The sequence below is a fragment of the Cydia amplana genome, chromosome 4, assembly GCF_948474715.1.
Source record: "Cydia amplana chromosome 4, ilCydAmpl1.1, whole genome shotgun sequence".
NCBI classification, from domain to species: Eukaryota; Metazoa; Arthropoda; class Insecta; order Lepidoptera; family Tortricidae; genus Cydia; species Cydia amplana.
The window spans coordinates 9,241,334-9,258,477 of record NC_086072.1 but is presented as its reverse complement, the minus strand read 5'-3'; the positions used below and the strand labels follow the sequence as shown (position 1 = coordinate 9,258,477).

The 17,144-nt window shown below is 35.5% G+C and overlaps 1 protein-coding gene across 1 annotated transcript in view; it reads right to left on the bottom strand.

Annotated features, from left to right (window-relative positions):
- Positions 1-11,991: 11,991 nt before the first annotated feature.
- LOC134647451 (NADH dehydrogenase [ubiquinone] flavoprotein 2, mitochondrial-like) overlaps positions 11,992-17,144 on the bottom strand; it is an 82,404-nt gene continuing 77,251 nt past the window's right edge. Inside the window, exons 2-6 of the mRNA XM_063501799.1 lie at positions 16,074-16,237; positions 14,464-14,651; positions 13,954-14,161; positions 13,133-13,209; positions 11,992-12,091 (exon numbers count right to left, since the gene is read on the bottom strand). Of these exons, the coding sequence (XP_063357869.1) occupies positions 11,992-12,091; positions 13,133-13,209; positions 13,954-14,161; positions 14,464-14,651; positions 16,074-16,237 (737 nt within the window). The remainder of the gene's footprint in view (positions 12,092-13,132; positions 13,210-13,953; positions 14,162-14,463; positions 14,652-16,073; positions 16,238-17,144) is intronic.

Genomic DNA, 17,144 nt, shown 5'->3' with positions numbered 1-17,144 from the left:
GCCAGCGTGGTGACAAATAATAAAGAGCCGGCCATCATAGCCCTACAGGGGACCGATTTTTGAATTTCGAGCGTTCGAATTTAAAAGCGAGTGGTCGAAAATAATCGTGTACACGAAAATTTGACACAATTTTTTTCGCATGCTCCTAATAATACTTATTTTTGAAAGTTCATTCGACCGTGTAGTTATTGACTATCGATAATAAGGACTAAACACAATAAATCTAATAAACACAAAAAATCTAATAAATTAATTCCTTTAAGATATATATTTTTATTGGCGGCATATAATACAAATGTGACTAAAATTGTGGATTCCTACTTTCTACTGATAGAATTGAATACGCGTGGTCAATTAAATGAAATGAAATTAAATAAAAAAATATTTCAGGCAAGACCCATATGTGTTAGTATACATTATTAAATACCACTACCACTCGATTCTCAAATTCTATCAGTAGAATTTCAAAAATAGTATTTCATCGTTTTACACTGGTTTTCGAGTGACGAAATCGAATGGTCGAGATTCCAAAATCGGCCCCCAGGACAGATATGGCCGCTAGGTGGCGACAGCGCCACGCGCGGCTTATGGCTAGCCACCAAAATTGGTGTAGAACGGATGTACTTGTAGCTACCTGTTGCAAAGCGACGAAATCGCGGACTGAGCCACGCCTGCCTGTCAAAAAAATCCTTCAAACAGCGGTCGGTTCCTGATTCTGAATGATAGGTACTACATTACGTCAAAGTTATTCATTTTATAGCCTGACCAGTAATATATGATAATTGTCAAGAGGGCGCTGTTATTCTCATGTATAGGGTGACAATTCAGTGTAGTATGAAAAAATTAGTTCGAGTGAAATTCCGCAACATGGCGCACCCTCAATAGATCCTGGTTCACCTATACACTACAATAATGTATTATTTTATACCGTACTCTTTATATACCATTTTACAAAGCTTTTTCGGAATTAAAAAGCCATTATCATGGACGCGTTGATATTTTGAACTCCGAGTATTCTTTAGTATTCCCGTCGAAAACATTAAGTGCCGTAATCTACCCTATCGGAAATTGCTAATACATTATTGGAAAATTTTATGTTTCCGTGCTTTTTATAGACCCATATATCGGACTTACTCCATGCTGAAACCATTTTATGGCTTTAACGATCATAAGTAGGTGTTTTATAGCGTTTTCGTGTAAAATACTTCGTGTAACATTTTTAAAACTGTATGGTGTCAGGTATAATATGAAAGCATCGTAAGCTAAAGACTTTGTTATGAAATATGAAAATCCACGTTTTAATATTAAAAATAGATATATCCTTTTTCCGTGAACATAATGTAGTGGTTAAAACATGTCAAGCCGTTCACTTGTGGCCTTGTTTAGTATTTTCAACTTTCTGTTACCTTCTGTTAGTTTCTGTTATCTTCCAAAAAAAACAGCATTATTTAGTCGCTCTTCTCCTGGACAGTTCTTAACAAACGAGCGACGGTGATCGTATATATAGCGTCCGACGCGTCCCGACGCGACGCCGCGATGAGCGTCACAAATCATTTACCACGATCAATCACGACCGAAATCCTTCCAACGCCTTTAGCTATCACTTTAGGAAATTGACTGAAATTTCTGCTGAGCAGTGATGCTGAGAAGTTGCCTGGCTTCATTGCTGAAGCAGCATGGTTTTAATTAGTGGAATTCTTTATAATATATAAGTACACGTTATAGGATGTGCGGCAATTTTGTTGCAACAATACCCATACATCATTCATACGTATACTGGGAATTCGTCTAATTAACTCTGCACCAACTTGGCGACCACAAAATGTGTCAGTGTCCACCATAAGTGTTATGATTTCATGGAATTTAACCCTTTACCTACGGGTGTCAACCAGAGTTGCCAGTAAGGCAACACCGCTGCAGTACGGGTGTCAACTATAGTTGATCGGAGTAATGGTCGTATTAAACATTTTTTTAAATCAAAACGAGACCTTGTGGCTTGGTAATAGCGGTCACATTATGCACTGGGATTAGTTTAGATACAAAGAAAAAAATATCATAATATTTCGGTAGATGGCTCTGACATAAACATAATTTGAAAATTACCGCTTTTTTGCTGGCAACTGGGGTTGACACCCGTACTGCAGAGTTGCTAAAAATTGAACTCAATATGGCGGACAATAGTGTTGTTTTAAATTTCATCGACTTATTTTCGATATGAGAGTACGGCGTGGCAGTGTTTGGAGTGTTATTTTTAGTGTATTTTTACCGTTTTTGTTTCAAATATTGGAATTTAACATGTTATGATATCATTATTAGGTACTATTGTACCAATCTAATAATAATTTCACCAAAATCATAAGTTTTACATTAACTAGGTTATCGATATATCGACAAATGTTTCGATAGACGCACATCACTTTTTTCCATAAGTGGCAAACTGTTTTTATGCAATGGTTTAAGTGATTGATATTTATGAATTATTTTCATAATTATCGTTATTTAAGTGTTTATTTGTGTTAAGTATACTATAAAGTTTAAGAAAGTATAGTATAAACTAATGTTCTTAAACTTAAACTTGTGAAATCCGCGAGTAGTAACTTAAAAATCTTCAATTTCTTAGTGACTGATATATTTCTTGATAGCAGAAAAAATAGTGAATATTATTACTCCACGTGATTATTTATTGATTAAACACATTATACTTATTATATGTGTGAAGTTTTAAGTGTGTAGCTGTATACTTCAAAAGTTACAAGTAAGTGAAATTGTGCCTAACCGCTGACTCTCGCCAAAACATGCCCGTATTGGGCGATGACGGAGTGATTCAAGGGCCCGTAGGTAAAGGGTTAACGTTTTGTAGTGGCGCTTCCATTTGACTAGACGGTCTCCCATTAATATGCTTCGAATGGGTAATTATTATTGGAACAAAAAATATTATAACAGCTTTAAATATATTAATTAGCATTTTCATTGAACTGCTTTTTGATCGAAAAGGGTTATCATTTTCTATTAACATTTTATTTCAATCATCTCCCCTCGAGATTTTGTGCCTACGAGCGTTTCTGTGGAACGGCTGTTTTTATTCAATTTACTTGGATTATTCCAGTTTTAAGGGAGTTTGGTTGCAAATCTTGATTGATAGCTCGTAGTAGGGCCCATCAATTCTCGCCCGATAGCGGCATTTGCACTTTAATGGGCGCAAGTAAATTTTACGAGGTAAATATCGGCACGGAATTGATTCATAAGTTGAAAATAAATCATGATACACGATAAAAGATACAAGTAGTTAAATGTACAGGTACCTATGTAATTTGGATCGGTTGGATAGTTTTTTTTACAATAAACTGATCGGCGATTGGCTCTAGTCACACTTGATGGTAAGTAAATGCAGTATAATTCGTGATAATTGTATCCTGTTGCCAGCAGCTCAGTCAGCAACGTATAATGATAATGAGTAGCATACCGCATAACATACTTGTAGTGCACCCAATAAGTATTAGTACAATGACATAGTTACACAAAATAAGTGCACTTGGCTTTATATAAATGTACTCAATTACTCATATACCTTACATAAAAACCATATCAAAAAATCTTTACCTTTTGCAAGTCCCCTCGGTTCGAGCATCTACCAGTTTTATCAAATTTAGGCTTCAATTGCTGCATAAAATGACAATTGGACATTGATATATATTGATTTTAACATTGCAAATTAAATGGAAATGTAGTCGGTGGCAACGTTGCACAGCAATGACACGATAGCCCAGCTATAGACAAGATTGTAAACAAGCGAGACAATAACCAAAACATTTGATAACATAATGCGAACAGATTTTGGTCCACAAACAAAACGTAGGTACTTATGAAACAAAGTCGGGTAAGGTTCATCATGAACAGAGTTTAACGAGTTTTTGCTAGGCTTCCAGTAACGGCTACAATGTGCAAACTTAAGTTCTCATTTCAGGAAACGGCCCAACCCTTTCATTAAATATGAACAATTTACGTGTAACGATCTCAAGGGAAGTATATTCCAAGATACTGGATGGATCTGTCTAAACATGTACATTAATATATACAGCCTAATCTCCTGAGCGCTGCGGATATAATTTATGTTATAAAACAGGGAAAGGGTGTTTTTGTTTTCAGATAGCTGAGCAGTAATTATATTGCTGTATAATTATAAAGTTCAGCTGACTCTTGCCAAATTATAATAAAAGTTAAAACCAAATAACTATGTACTTTCAATGCCATGAGGACGAAATCATTCGAAACACAACAAATTTAATTTATAAACTGCACAAACGTGGGATATTATGCGGTGAACAGCTAACGTTCGCTAGAGTTTGAAGTTAAGATATATTTTCGTAGTTGGCAGTACCTGGTTCCAACTTCACGTAACCTAAAGTAATATACTGGCAAGATAGCAAGCTACATACATATACATATTTATCTCATAAAAATACAGATATTATCAAAATTGCCTGGACACACAGAATACTTTCGGGTGCAATTAACGAAGAAGCAGACGTTGTGGAGATCTTCGCAGAGGCCTTAGACCAACCAGTGGATGTTTTTGAACTGTTAAAATGGCATGTATTATTTTTTCCTTAAAGTATGTAAATCTTTGATACCTAATAAATTACGTGTTTATTTTTTATATGTTATAAATTATTTATTGTACTATAAGATTAATTGTATGGACCCATTGTTTGGTCGATAGGAAGATCTAGCCTAGATATAAAGGTGATTAAATAACCTATGAGTTGTATAATTCTTTGACTGTCACAGCTATTATGATATCACTTTATTTACACCTCGATTGCCCTTCAGACAAGCAGGATGTTTTAAAGCAAAGGTAACTTTTATCTTTGAACGTTGTTCCGCAACCGCATGTCGCGCACACTTGCTGTTCTAAATTATGACCGACACAGACGAAGCCCGTGGAGCCAAACCTACATGTTTTGTTTTGAATTATGTACCTATATATTTGCGTACAAAAAAATATCCTTTTCACCGCCACGTCAATGAAGTAATAAAGTATTTAAAACTTTCGCGTTTTGAACACATTAACTCACATTTATAAAATTCTCGTTAGACCCGTCTATAAATGTGAGTTAATAAGTAATAAATAGTGTCATCAAACCACTTTCGGAAAACATCTATGTAAGGGACTCGTATAGGAGATGCAAACACGCACTGCTCGCCCTTATAGTTGGTCAAAGACGCCGAGACTTATACTAAGGTGGCATGTAGTCTATTGGGACCCCTTCCGCCGTTGTGAGGTGGCCTAGGCGTTCACGGCGTTAGCCTGGATACGGCCTTCAGCACTCGAGGGTTTCGTCACTTTTTCTTTAGTATATGACATCTATTTCAGTTTATAATTTTTCAGTATTAAAAAAAACTCTTATTGTCAATAAAATACTTTAAGAATGCAGGACTGATACTCTAACGCGAAGGTAATTTTATCTTTAGAACATTGTACTGCGGCCGCGTGTCGCGCGCACTTGCCGTCCTAAATTATGGCCGGAGCAAAACTTGCCGTTTTTGTCCCCAAGATTAACGATGAACAACCGCCCTCGAAAAATCCCGTCGCCCCAAACGGATATTGCCAGAAACTTTACGATATAAAATTTCCTTTTGATCAATTGGCAGAGTTACGTAAATACGAGTACGAGTAAATAGAATCTTTTGTAGATTAGCTGCTCCTCTTTTGAACATTCCGTGAGATCTTAAAAAAAGATTGCGCGGTAACCATTATTTATTAAATTGGGAACTCAACAGGTACGTAATGCTATAAGCAATATGGCGTTATGAAGAAAATGCAATAAATTGTCGAGAGTGTTGGCTCTACGTGTAAGCTTCGTCAGCGTGCCTTTCCGAAAAGTTATATTAATAATCGATTAATTTTATACAATTAGTTTAAGATCACTTTTTTGCACTAAATCTGCTATTAAATAAGCACAATTGTTGTATTGTATGTTTATCAATATTTGATATTACAAGCCTTCTCTCCTGATAATTACATACCATTTAATTGTCTAATTAAAATATTGTTTAATGTATTTCCAGTAGCGTGAATTAGAACACCAATCCAATACGTACATAAAGTAACATAATTCAACCAATGAAAATGATTTCTTATAAATATCGGAATCTAATAAAAACACGTTGCATAAAAATGTTGCAAAGCTAAACGATTTTTAACACACCCTTCACTTAGCACAAGGTAGGCTTCAGGTTGGAAGTACCCGCATAATATTTACATAAATGTATCCGTAAGCAATTTATGTAAACGATGCGCATGTAATTCCTTAAACTATGGGGGTCGGGAAATTGTCTCTACATGGTTTAATATTTAATATGATTATTTTTCTTTCGTGAAAGGTATATCACAACAAATTTGCGTGCGGGCCTTTTGAGCGATTGGCCTGAGCAAAGCGAGAATACCTTCATAGACACGTTTTCTGAATATGAAAACGTTATATCGATGAAGGATATTCAATGTCAAAGAAAACAAGTCTGGAGGTCTGAAGGGAAAGCTTGCCTAAGCAAACTGAAGTGGTTGGGTCTTAATGGCACTATATTTACGCAGGCCGTATACTATAATTAGTGATCGTTATCAACGTGCTGTATTGGTAGCAAAGTATGGTTGAGAAAAAAACAAATACGCAAGTATTTTAAACATTATATATTTCACAAATTATGAGATTTATATACATATTTATAATCACTTATCCAAATTATACTGAATAAACGACTAAAATTTGCTCAACATATTTAGCTGTCAGTTGTTCATGTCGATTGGAAAAAATCCATTTTAAATAACCTTTCTAAATGACCTTTCTACGTTAACGGAAGTCACAGGAAGGTTAATTTAAGTCTCTAAAATATTGCACGCAACTATAGTTGTATTTTTATGACTATTAATGTCATTTGACATACATTGTTTTAAAAATATATTAGGGCGGAAAAGGTTTTGTACCGTAAAGAGTTATATCTAGAGGTGTAATCCTAAGATAAGTATTTATTCTATAGTTAAGAACAAAAGTGAATATTCAAATGTATTTGTTTTTTCTGCCAACCATACCCTTTGCTACGAAAACTGCACGTTGATAACGATCACTAACTATAATACTCTTAGCTATAGCCGACCGTGCAATATTATTGGTACACGGATCACCGTACGAGTTCTACTATGCAGAGAAAACTACACTAGATACCAACTTCGGGTACGTCATGTGGTAAATATAATTGTAAAGTTGATGTTTGACAATACAATTTAATTACCACAAAACAAGAGATAACGTTTTATTCTCAACCCTTCGTACGCTTAAACACGGATCCGTGCGTGAGAATTTAAATCTATTGTTTTAAATGTCAAGGTCACTTTTTCAATGATCAAATTTGACAGGCCGCATACGAGGGGTTAACCTTTACTTTCTTAATAACTATTTGGTAAAAGCCGCGAAGATTGTTGCTATTGTGGCTTTAATGATTAAAAACTTTCACTGAAACTGAAATAGCGTATATGTATGTAATACGCTTCTTGAAATATTCAAACTTCAAATAATAAGAGTTTAGTGTACAATTTAGTCAGAATTTAATTTTACTCATAAAGGAATTCTGACATGAATAGTTTGCTAAAAATATTAAATGTTTGCAGATTTTTTCTCCTACTATTATGTATATCATTTGCTTGTCTACTGCTAATAATATAATTCCTTGCCAAAATACAATCGAAGGGTAATATTATATGTCGGTACCGCCTCTTCAATCAATATTGTTCATTTGTGTGTTTAACGTTGGCCCTTCTTTGCATAGCTCGGCTCTGCCTATCTAACGAGCGTATATATTTCGCAAAACGTAAACGTAGCAAGACTGACAAAAATCATTTAACATATAAAGAAATCCAATTATGGGGAATAACGAGACCCCGATTCTGAACACGGAAATTCTCTGTGGAATATTAAAAAACTGGCCAAGTGCGAGTCGGACTCGCGCACGGAGGGTTCCGCACCATCAACAAAAAATAGAGCATAACAAGCAAAAAAAAGGTCACCCATCCAAGTACTGACCCCGCGCGACGTTGCTTAACTTCGGTCAAAAATCACGTTTGTTGTAGGCTCCCATACAACAAACGTGATTTTTGACCGAAGTACTTAAACCTTTATTTTATTCTGTTTTTAGTATTTGTTGTTATAGCGGCAACAGAAATACATCATCTGTGAAAATTTCAACTGTCTAGCTATCACGGTTCGTGAGATACAGCCTGGTGACCGACGGACGGACGGACGGACGGACGGACGGACGGACGGACAGCGGAGTCTTAGTAATAGGGTCCCGTTTTTACCATTTGGGTACGGAACCCTAAAAAAATACTGCGTAAATACTAAGGCTCGTTGAAAACTCCGCTTCATTCCCGAGGCATTACTGAATCATCGTGTAGCGACAGCAGACTCATTTACGAACACAAAAAAGCAGGGAAAACTTATTTTTAAGCATTAAAATTAACTAGGCAACCTATTTGAAATGTTTCAATGTCAATATTATCTATCATTTATTTCTTATCACAACTAAATAACAGATGAGGGTTGATATTCCTTATAATTTACGTATCTCCTACTATAAGTACTTTCCGGATAAATTCTACGAGCATGTCAGCGCAATTCCATTTAAGTTTAGTAAATTGCTTTCTAAAATTGATAAAGCAATATTATGTCTAACAAATTTCTAAACACATTGTTTTCACCCAAGTTTGGCACGAAACTCCCACATTAAAACACAGTTTGCTGAAGCAAAATAATTTGAATTAATCCTAAGTCTCTTTACGTCATAAGCTTATATGTCCTTATAGGTTAGAGAGCTATTGTTCCCGGAAAACGATATATTGTACGTGTAATTAAAGTTTGTAGCAGATAACATCAACTGATTACGATCACAACCTCATACATTACCTGTTTAATTCATTGCAAAATCTATTTTAATAATACAGCATAAAGTTTACGTTCGAAATAATTGAAATATTATCATTTGAGTTTTTGATAGTAAACACGGTCGCGATTGCAGCAACTAGGTACTTAATTATCAGGATAAGATCCTGGGAGTGGGGACGCAAGTGGCTTTAAGGATATACTGCTCTTGACCCCTCCTTGATCTTTACTGGTAATATCAGAGATACTTCAAACAGGGATTGTGTAAGAGTTTAATTGGATTAGTTACAAGTGGGTAGATATAATTGAATAATACGTTTAGCAATTTTCTGCTAGGTAAATAGTAATTGAGGTTTAAATAAGCCCAAGGCTTAGCATACAAGAGGTAAAGGTATTAATTATGTTTCGGTAGCAGGTCCCCATATAATTGAAGATAATTAATTGATTTTACTGAATATGATTTAATGTTATAAATATTTTAAATTTAGGTATATTCTAAATTGAATCATTATGTATTTGCATTGCATTGCATAGTATTAAATATGTCACAAGTTTAACGTTGATAAAAAGTCATAACTTCTTAAGATTATAAAATGGTCTGTTATCGTTTTTCCTCTGGATTCTTACTGCTGCTAAACATTTAAGGAGAATGAGGTGTTTACATGTCGTTATTCTAATTTTAAGCTCCACTGGGCTCGGTTAAAAGACGCAAGAACAATAAGTGGTAAGTTAACAAAGAAGTCCTAAAACGTGAGAGCATGAACAGTTGACTTTGGGCAAAGATTTTTTTTTATACGTTTGTTTTCTTAAAATACGTATTTGTTACACTTGCGCGTGTAAGACATACTCGTAATATACATAAACAAATATAGCCATACAATAAGCCGCAAATTTTTCTATGGATATTATATACACGCAATTACTACAAAATAACTTGCTACCCTTTGATGATATAGGTACAAGGCATGATACAAAATAATACAAACGTATTATATTGAAATAAATGTTTACGTTGTCTAATACATATAAGGATAAATTTTGGAATTGGTTTCTATACCTGTTGTTTTTAATGATATATGTTCGAAAAGATTATGAATTGTGTGTGTGATAAAATATGGCTTTATTATGGAAAATGAACATAATTGTAATTTTTTTTGCAGACTACCACCCTCATGTCTTGAGAAAGGGAGAGGAAATGACACAGACACGCAGGCGGAGCCGAGAGAAGAGCTACTATAGCTAGGTTACCTACCTTTTATCCGAAGCGATGAAATAAGTGTGAAAGCAAAAGTAACTTTGTCTGTCTATTAACCCATTTATGCCACTGACTTAATATAAAAGAAATAGACACACAAAGCAGAACAAAAACGTCAAGAAATGTGGATCCCAATGACGTTTCGCACCATTTGCATTGATGATAAAAACGCTTACGTAAATTTTGAGTCAAGATAAATGTTTCGTACAGAAAAGAGCTTAATGTCGTAAGCATTAAGTGTCAAATTTGCAAACATAAGTACCAACACTGTTAAAAAATTTAGTCCGATGGCACTAAACGTAACGTATTTACGTCAAACAACGTCAAACGAGAATAATGAACGAATGGAGTCACTTTGGTACACTTTAATATGTATTACTGTATAGGAAAACCAATTGAAGTAATAAATAAAACAAATTTAATTTAATCGGGAGCTCAAATAAAATTAATTCGTGGTTCAAATTCAAACAAATTAAATTTTTAATTCGTAAGTATACGTCTTTAAATACTAATTTCCTTGAAATAAATTCTACTTATTAAATAACTGTGTATTTAAGATCTACATTTACTCATAGCACGGGTGCACGGGGAAATTTAGATACTGATTGGATTTTTTTTATAAAGTCTACCTATACTTTATAAAAAAAATCCTGTGGTTGTCACTGTGTTCCGACAGGTTTAGCATTTACAGTTAGTCGATATAAGCCCTTATTGGTGGTGTATATGTCGGAAACAGGGAAATGGGCCGAACACACAAGTGCCGTTTTGCCTTGTTTAAAACTGCATCACCCCTATCTCTTGCTATAATTAAATAGCAGTCCACTTTGCACGTCGCATAGGTTTTCTTGGAAATCTTCAATTTAAACATATAATATTATTTCTTATGAATTCCATATAAAAATAAAAATAAATATTGACCTCACATCGACTCATTAGAATTTTGTTCCTTGACATCCCTTCTTTGGTACTAACAAATTAATTTATTCAAAACCATAAAATTACCACCAGATTACATAAATTATGTAATGCTATCCAAAGAACTAACCGAAAGAAATACATTCCATCCTTTTTCTTTGCTTTATCATTGTTATTTTTACATATTTTAACGGCACATTTCGTAATTGTTGACAACTTCACATTTGAGCGTTTCAAACAAGACTAAACGAAAAAGTAATGCATGATCTGTTTTGACATCACTTTTGTGGGGCCATTTTTGGCGGCTGATTGGGTATCCAGTTCTTTATACTATATCAATGATTTATGCTAACTAATATTTTAGCATAGTCTACCTATAGGTGTACTTAAAAGTGGTTGTTGTCATGTATACCTAGAAGTTGATGATGATCGAACTGTCAAATCGAAGAATCTAATACTTGCCATCTAATACATCAGCTGTCAAATGCGAAGAATGAATAATTATTCTCGGACTTTGTAATTCTTCTACAAACCATAAATCTTTAGTAAGAACTAATTGTAATCCCAATGAGAATGCACTAAAAACGTTTATATTTTTACAGTTCATATGATGCTACTTTCCCGAACTAGTGCGGGAAAGAGCAGTTTCCGTACGTATGCCGAAAGTTTAAAGAGCCATAATATGTACTGTAAAACGTTGTACGATACACGAATGGGTAATTCGCAGCTCGTGTCGATTTTAAACACTCCCTTCGGTCGTGTTTTAATCTAACGCCACTCGTTCCGAATTTCCTCTTTTCCGCACTTGTATCGTAAATAACTATTTAAGAGGATATTGAAAACAGAAACAGTGTACGTAAGTAATATTTACCTACTTGATGTGCAAGTTGTTTATTTTTTCAATGCAGGCTGCACGCCGTGTCCAGGTTTGGGCGGCTCACTGCACAGGCTCGTTAACCCGCAGCTGGGTTCGGCGGCAAACCTGCCACTTCTGTATAACAAATGGCAATTGGTTTATATAATTTCTAAGATAATTGAATATTCTCCTTGCGTATAATATACAGATGCAGGAAATAATCCTTTTCCATCGTATTTTCACGGAAACGCATGAACGTGTTATGCTATTTCAGCCAGCACAACATGTACTGAGTTCACAACCAGTACAAAAAGTACTGAGGTTGACTAAAGTAGCATGACAAATACCTACCTACCTATCGAGAAAATACGATGGCAGCATTTTCGTTGTTTACATATTATTTCAGGTGATTATACTACAGTACAGATATTTAGCATATAAGGATCCCTCGGACCCTTGTAAAGCTCTGCGAGTTACCGTTTTCGAATTCCTACATTGCTTGCTGTTATTTAATCAAATATCAAAAACACACAGTACTTAAAAGGTCACGCAGAGTTCAAACCCTATTTCTCGTACCTATTGTAAATATAATATAGAACTGGTTCCCAGGTCATGAAAGCTTTTAACTTGTATACAAGTAAGTGAATGTACATTTTTTAACACCTGACACAAAAATAAGGGTGTATAAGTTTGACAGCTATGTGTGTGTGTGTCTGTGGCACTGTAGCTCTTAAACAGATGAACCGATTTGGATGCCGTTTTTTATTCTAAAAAGCAGATGTTATAGCGAATAGCGATGATTTTTGCTGACATGTTTTATCAACACTGATTTAAACTTTTACGATTTTTACACATTATTAAATTGTACAACGGGACTTAATCGCGTATTTAAGTTTTATGATTTACCTCCGACGTTTCGAGGACGGCCTTGTACCCGTGGTCTCGGAGAAGATTCACCTCCCCCCTCTCCCCCCTCCCTCCCTCCCTCCCTCTCTCTCTCTCCCTCTCCCTCCCCACCCTCCGAGACCACGGGGACAACGCCGTCCTCGAAACGTCGGAGGTAAATCTTAAACTTAGATACGCGATTAAGTCCCGTTGTACAATTTAATAATGTTTTATCAAAATCGGTTCATCCGTTACATTGCGTTGGGTTTTATTATGTAATTTAAATAATACCGAGGTCCTGCTTGAGGTATTCCGCCGTTCTTTATGGTACAAATAATGTCCTCAACGTCACACACCGTAACGTCTTCCTGCAAATTTAACAATAATTTCATTATTACACGAATTTATGTTTGTCCTACCGTATTCTTGCAACTAATTATCAATGGATATCATATCAACTATTTACATGAACGATGAGAATATGCATAAGTAGTTAAAATTATAATAAGGTGGACTGAGGTAAATCGGATCAAGACAAACAAGCAACAACGGTTGCACTCCGGGAGTGCCGATAGAAGTGAAAACTCACCTCACTATGTTACCGACGCCCGGTAACACGATACATACGTTTAGCGGAGGTATTCTATTTATTTATTATATATTATAATCATTCTCAAATAAGATCACAGTTTTTCATTGACATGTTTATTTACATACTGCCATGGCAACGTCAAATTATTTAAACATAGGTAAAGAGTCTTGAAAAAGAGTCCGCAACATAAATGTTAAATAACATTGAGTTTTTCTTTATTGATTTAAATGCCATTTAAATTATGAGTGGCCACGGGGCTTACGGTCACGTGATCGCCTTATGCCCCTTACGGTCACGTGATCGCCTTACGCTGTCTCGAGTTTATAATTTTTTCCCCACCTCAAAAAGTGCCCAGCGCCGCCGCTAAAGAAGTTTTCACTTCAAAAATCAGTTGGTATTTGATTGATATGAACGAACTAAAATAACAACACCCTATAATGCCAGGTCATAGACAATATTACCGAATAAGTATCATCCGATTCGCCCTTTGACCCGATTCGCCTCGGCCTACCACACTCACATAATAATCATCTTCTACGATGAGCACCGGCGCATTCGCACACGCGCCTGCGCACTGCACCATATCCACGCCGAAGAGCCCGTCAGGAGACACGTGGCCCGCCTTGCACCCGCACGCTTGCTCCGCGGCCTGCAGGATCAAGTCCGACCCCATGATCATACACGGCGTAGTCGTGCACACCTTCACGTGGTACTTGCCTTTGAAAGACCTGCAATGATTAAAGGAATAACTTTTAGATGTTACCCACAGTTTGTGATTACACTTTAGAATAGAATAGATTAGAGAGCGTTTATTCGTAACAAGAAATTAAAGAAAACTACAAGTACTTAATTATTAACACAACAACATACTTAATAGCCACGAAATGGTCCCGACTCAGCATGGTGCTAGTCTGGCTAGGCTAGCGCTGGTCTTCCATCGGGGCCATGATCTTTTACAGCACGAAGTGTATCACATTATAAAAGAGAAAAATTAAAAGACACACCACACTTAAATTAATTTTCAACGTACCTTTTGACCATGGTGTAAAAAGTAGAATATTCGTAGACCCTCATTCGAGGTACACCAAGTATTTCAGCAACCTTGTGCATGGCGGATATCGGGACCCAGCCCATCTGACGCTGCACGAGGTCCAATGCGGCGCCCATCGCGGACCTTTTCGAGCCTTCTGGGTAGTTTTTGATTATCGCCCTTAGTCTCTAGAATAAGATAACACTGATGTTGATCAGACTTTTTGTACAACTTATTCCGGTTACTTTTTAATTCAAATTGGTACCTACAGTTGTCAAAGCAAAACAAAAATGTGAACCAAACTCGAAGACTTTTGTAGTAGCTACGGAAGAGTTCCACTTACCATTTGGGTTACAATACTTTAACCCCCTTATTCATAAAACTTAGCAAACCTAAGTTGAATTATGCCCCTTTCTAACAAACACAATTGTCAAAGTAACAGATACGGACAGACAATTATTAAGAGCCAACAGGAGTGGTCATTTCTCCATACAAACGTACTCGACTGTTTCCTCCGTGGATTTTGAAGCTAGAGCAATGATTTTTTCAACACAGATTAATATTATAAATATCTGTGTCGAACTGTTTTGCTTTCTTTAATATTTTTATTTTTTAAAGCGCTAGAGCCCTTCAAATATGGCCAAAATGGCCTAAATTGACTATGCCGCAATGAGAGGCGTGGAATTCAAAACTGATATCAATTAGCCAAAAAAGCAAAACGGTCCGACACAGATAATTTCATAATCATTTAGATTTCCAAATTTGGTTACGATTGGTTAAGTTTTGGAGGAGGAAACAGTCGAATACGAAACCTCGATTTTTGAGATTTTTACGCAGGATTTTTCGCCTTGTCCTTATCGCACTAGTTTTAGGAGCCGCTTTCGTTAGCGAGACGGGTATATTTACCTAAAATATTTATCTCTTAGCTCCTGTTTCGTCTTAAGGGCTTGTTAGACTTAACAACCTGAAGCGTTTATGAATAACGCCATAAGTTACTGAAACCACCGATTCGATATTACTGAATAGTAATTTGCCCTCGATAGTAATTTGCATACTTTATATTTAAAACTGAACAAAAAACTTACAAAACTCTAATAATCGGAAAAACGAAATATACTATTAGGACATCAAAAATATATTACAAATCACTTTAATAAATTTTATTAATGCATTACCTGTTTATTCAATTCGATAAATTCAAATGCAATAAATTATCAATACGATGACGGCTCATTACTCAGATGATAGTTTTCAATGCATAAAATAAATAATAAATAACTGTGTAAACTGTTTGGAATCCGAATTGTTTTTACAAATAACAATTATAAATATCTTACAGCTGCTGCATTAGACGATTTCTTTAGCATATCTATAAAAACAAGTATTCAAAGCATAATAGATAAGTACAAATTTATAAATACATTTGGCATTTAAAGAATACATATGTTAAGTAAATTGATAAGTTATCTAACATTTTATATTTTCAAAAATCCGAACCGAAAACAGTGGAACCCGCACCAGTGCACTAGCAAAAGTAAATGATAAGTCTAAGAAATACAATGTACCTACGCCGTACATGGCCGTACGGTTAGATAAATACATTGGCTCACAGTCATGTTAGCGTCGGTGAACTCGAACGGTGTCGTCTCGTTGTTATCCTCGGAGTCCCTGTGAACGACCAGTTCGTCGCTACTCAGTCTCGCCGTTCGTGAAATTTTACGAAAATGCACCAGCTGCAAAAAAATCAGAGAACTCAATCGTATATCGTACCTACCTTAAATTATTGCACAAATTTGGTTCCAATGTATGGAAATTACAATTGAAAATGTAGATTTACTCATTAAATGATTAAAGTGAACTGTGAATTGATGCAAAAAGATATTTAAATGTACGCTGCTTTTATGGATTCTGTTGTATTAGTTTTTTATAATTAGGATTCTACAAGTGGTAAATGATCTCTCTTGACCTGTCAGTAGTATGTAGTATTATTATGTGAACTGATTTATTTCACCTGTATTCATGCATATGATATAATATACTTATGTAAGATTATTCTATGCATGTGTAAACACATCACAATTATATTTATTTTTTAGCTTGGGCAAACTAATGGCTCCTCTACACGATGGGCCAACGCCGGCCACTCCAAGGGACGCAGCCATGCGGTAGAATGAGATAGCAATATCACTTGCTCCCTCTAACGCATAAATGCGTCCCTTGGAGTGGCCGGCGTTGGCCCATCGTGTAGAGGAGCCAAAAATAGACGGACACAAATATCCACAAACAGTGTTAAGTTTCCTTACATTTCGTAAAGCGTATTTCTTCAAACTAAACATTACGATAAAATTGTTATTTTGAGAAAATTAAATATTTATAGTTAAGATCAAATTTTCAATAGTACTTTGATGTCAAATATGACATGTAGGTCTTAGAATCTTTTGATTGATATAAATATCTTCTGTTTCTAGCCAGTGTACAAGAAGGAATTAAGTTTCAGTTATAATATCGGGCCTTATAGTGCGTCAAGCAAATCTTGTCAGTAGCAATGTACTGCAAATTAAAGTAGGGTAACACCATGTAACACTCAAAGAGCAGAATTGCGCTAAGAAAAGCAGCAATGTACATCGAACCAAAAGGTGTTTATTTTTCCGCCCTTCATACGTCAGTTCGAGTGAATTATC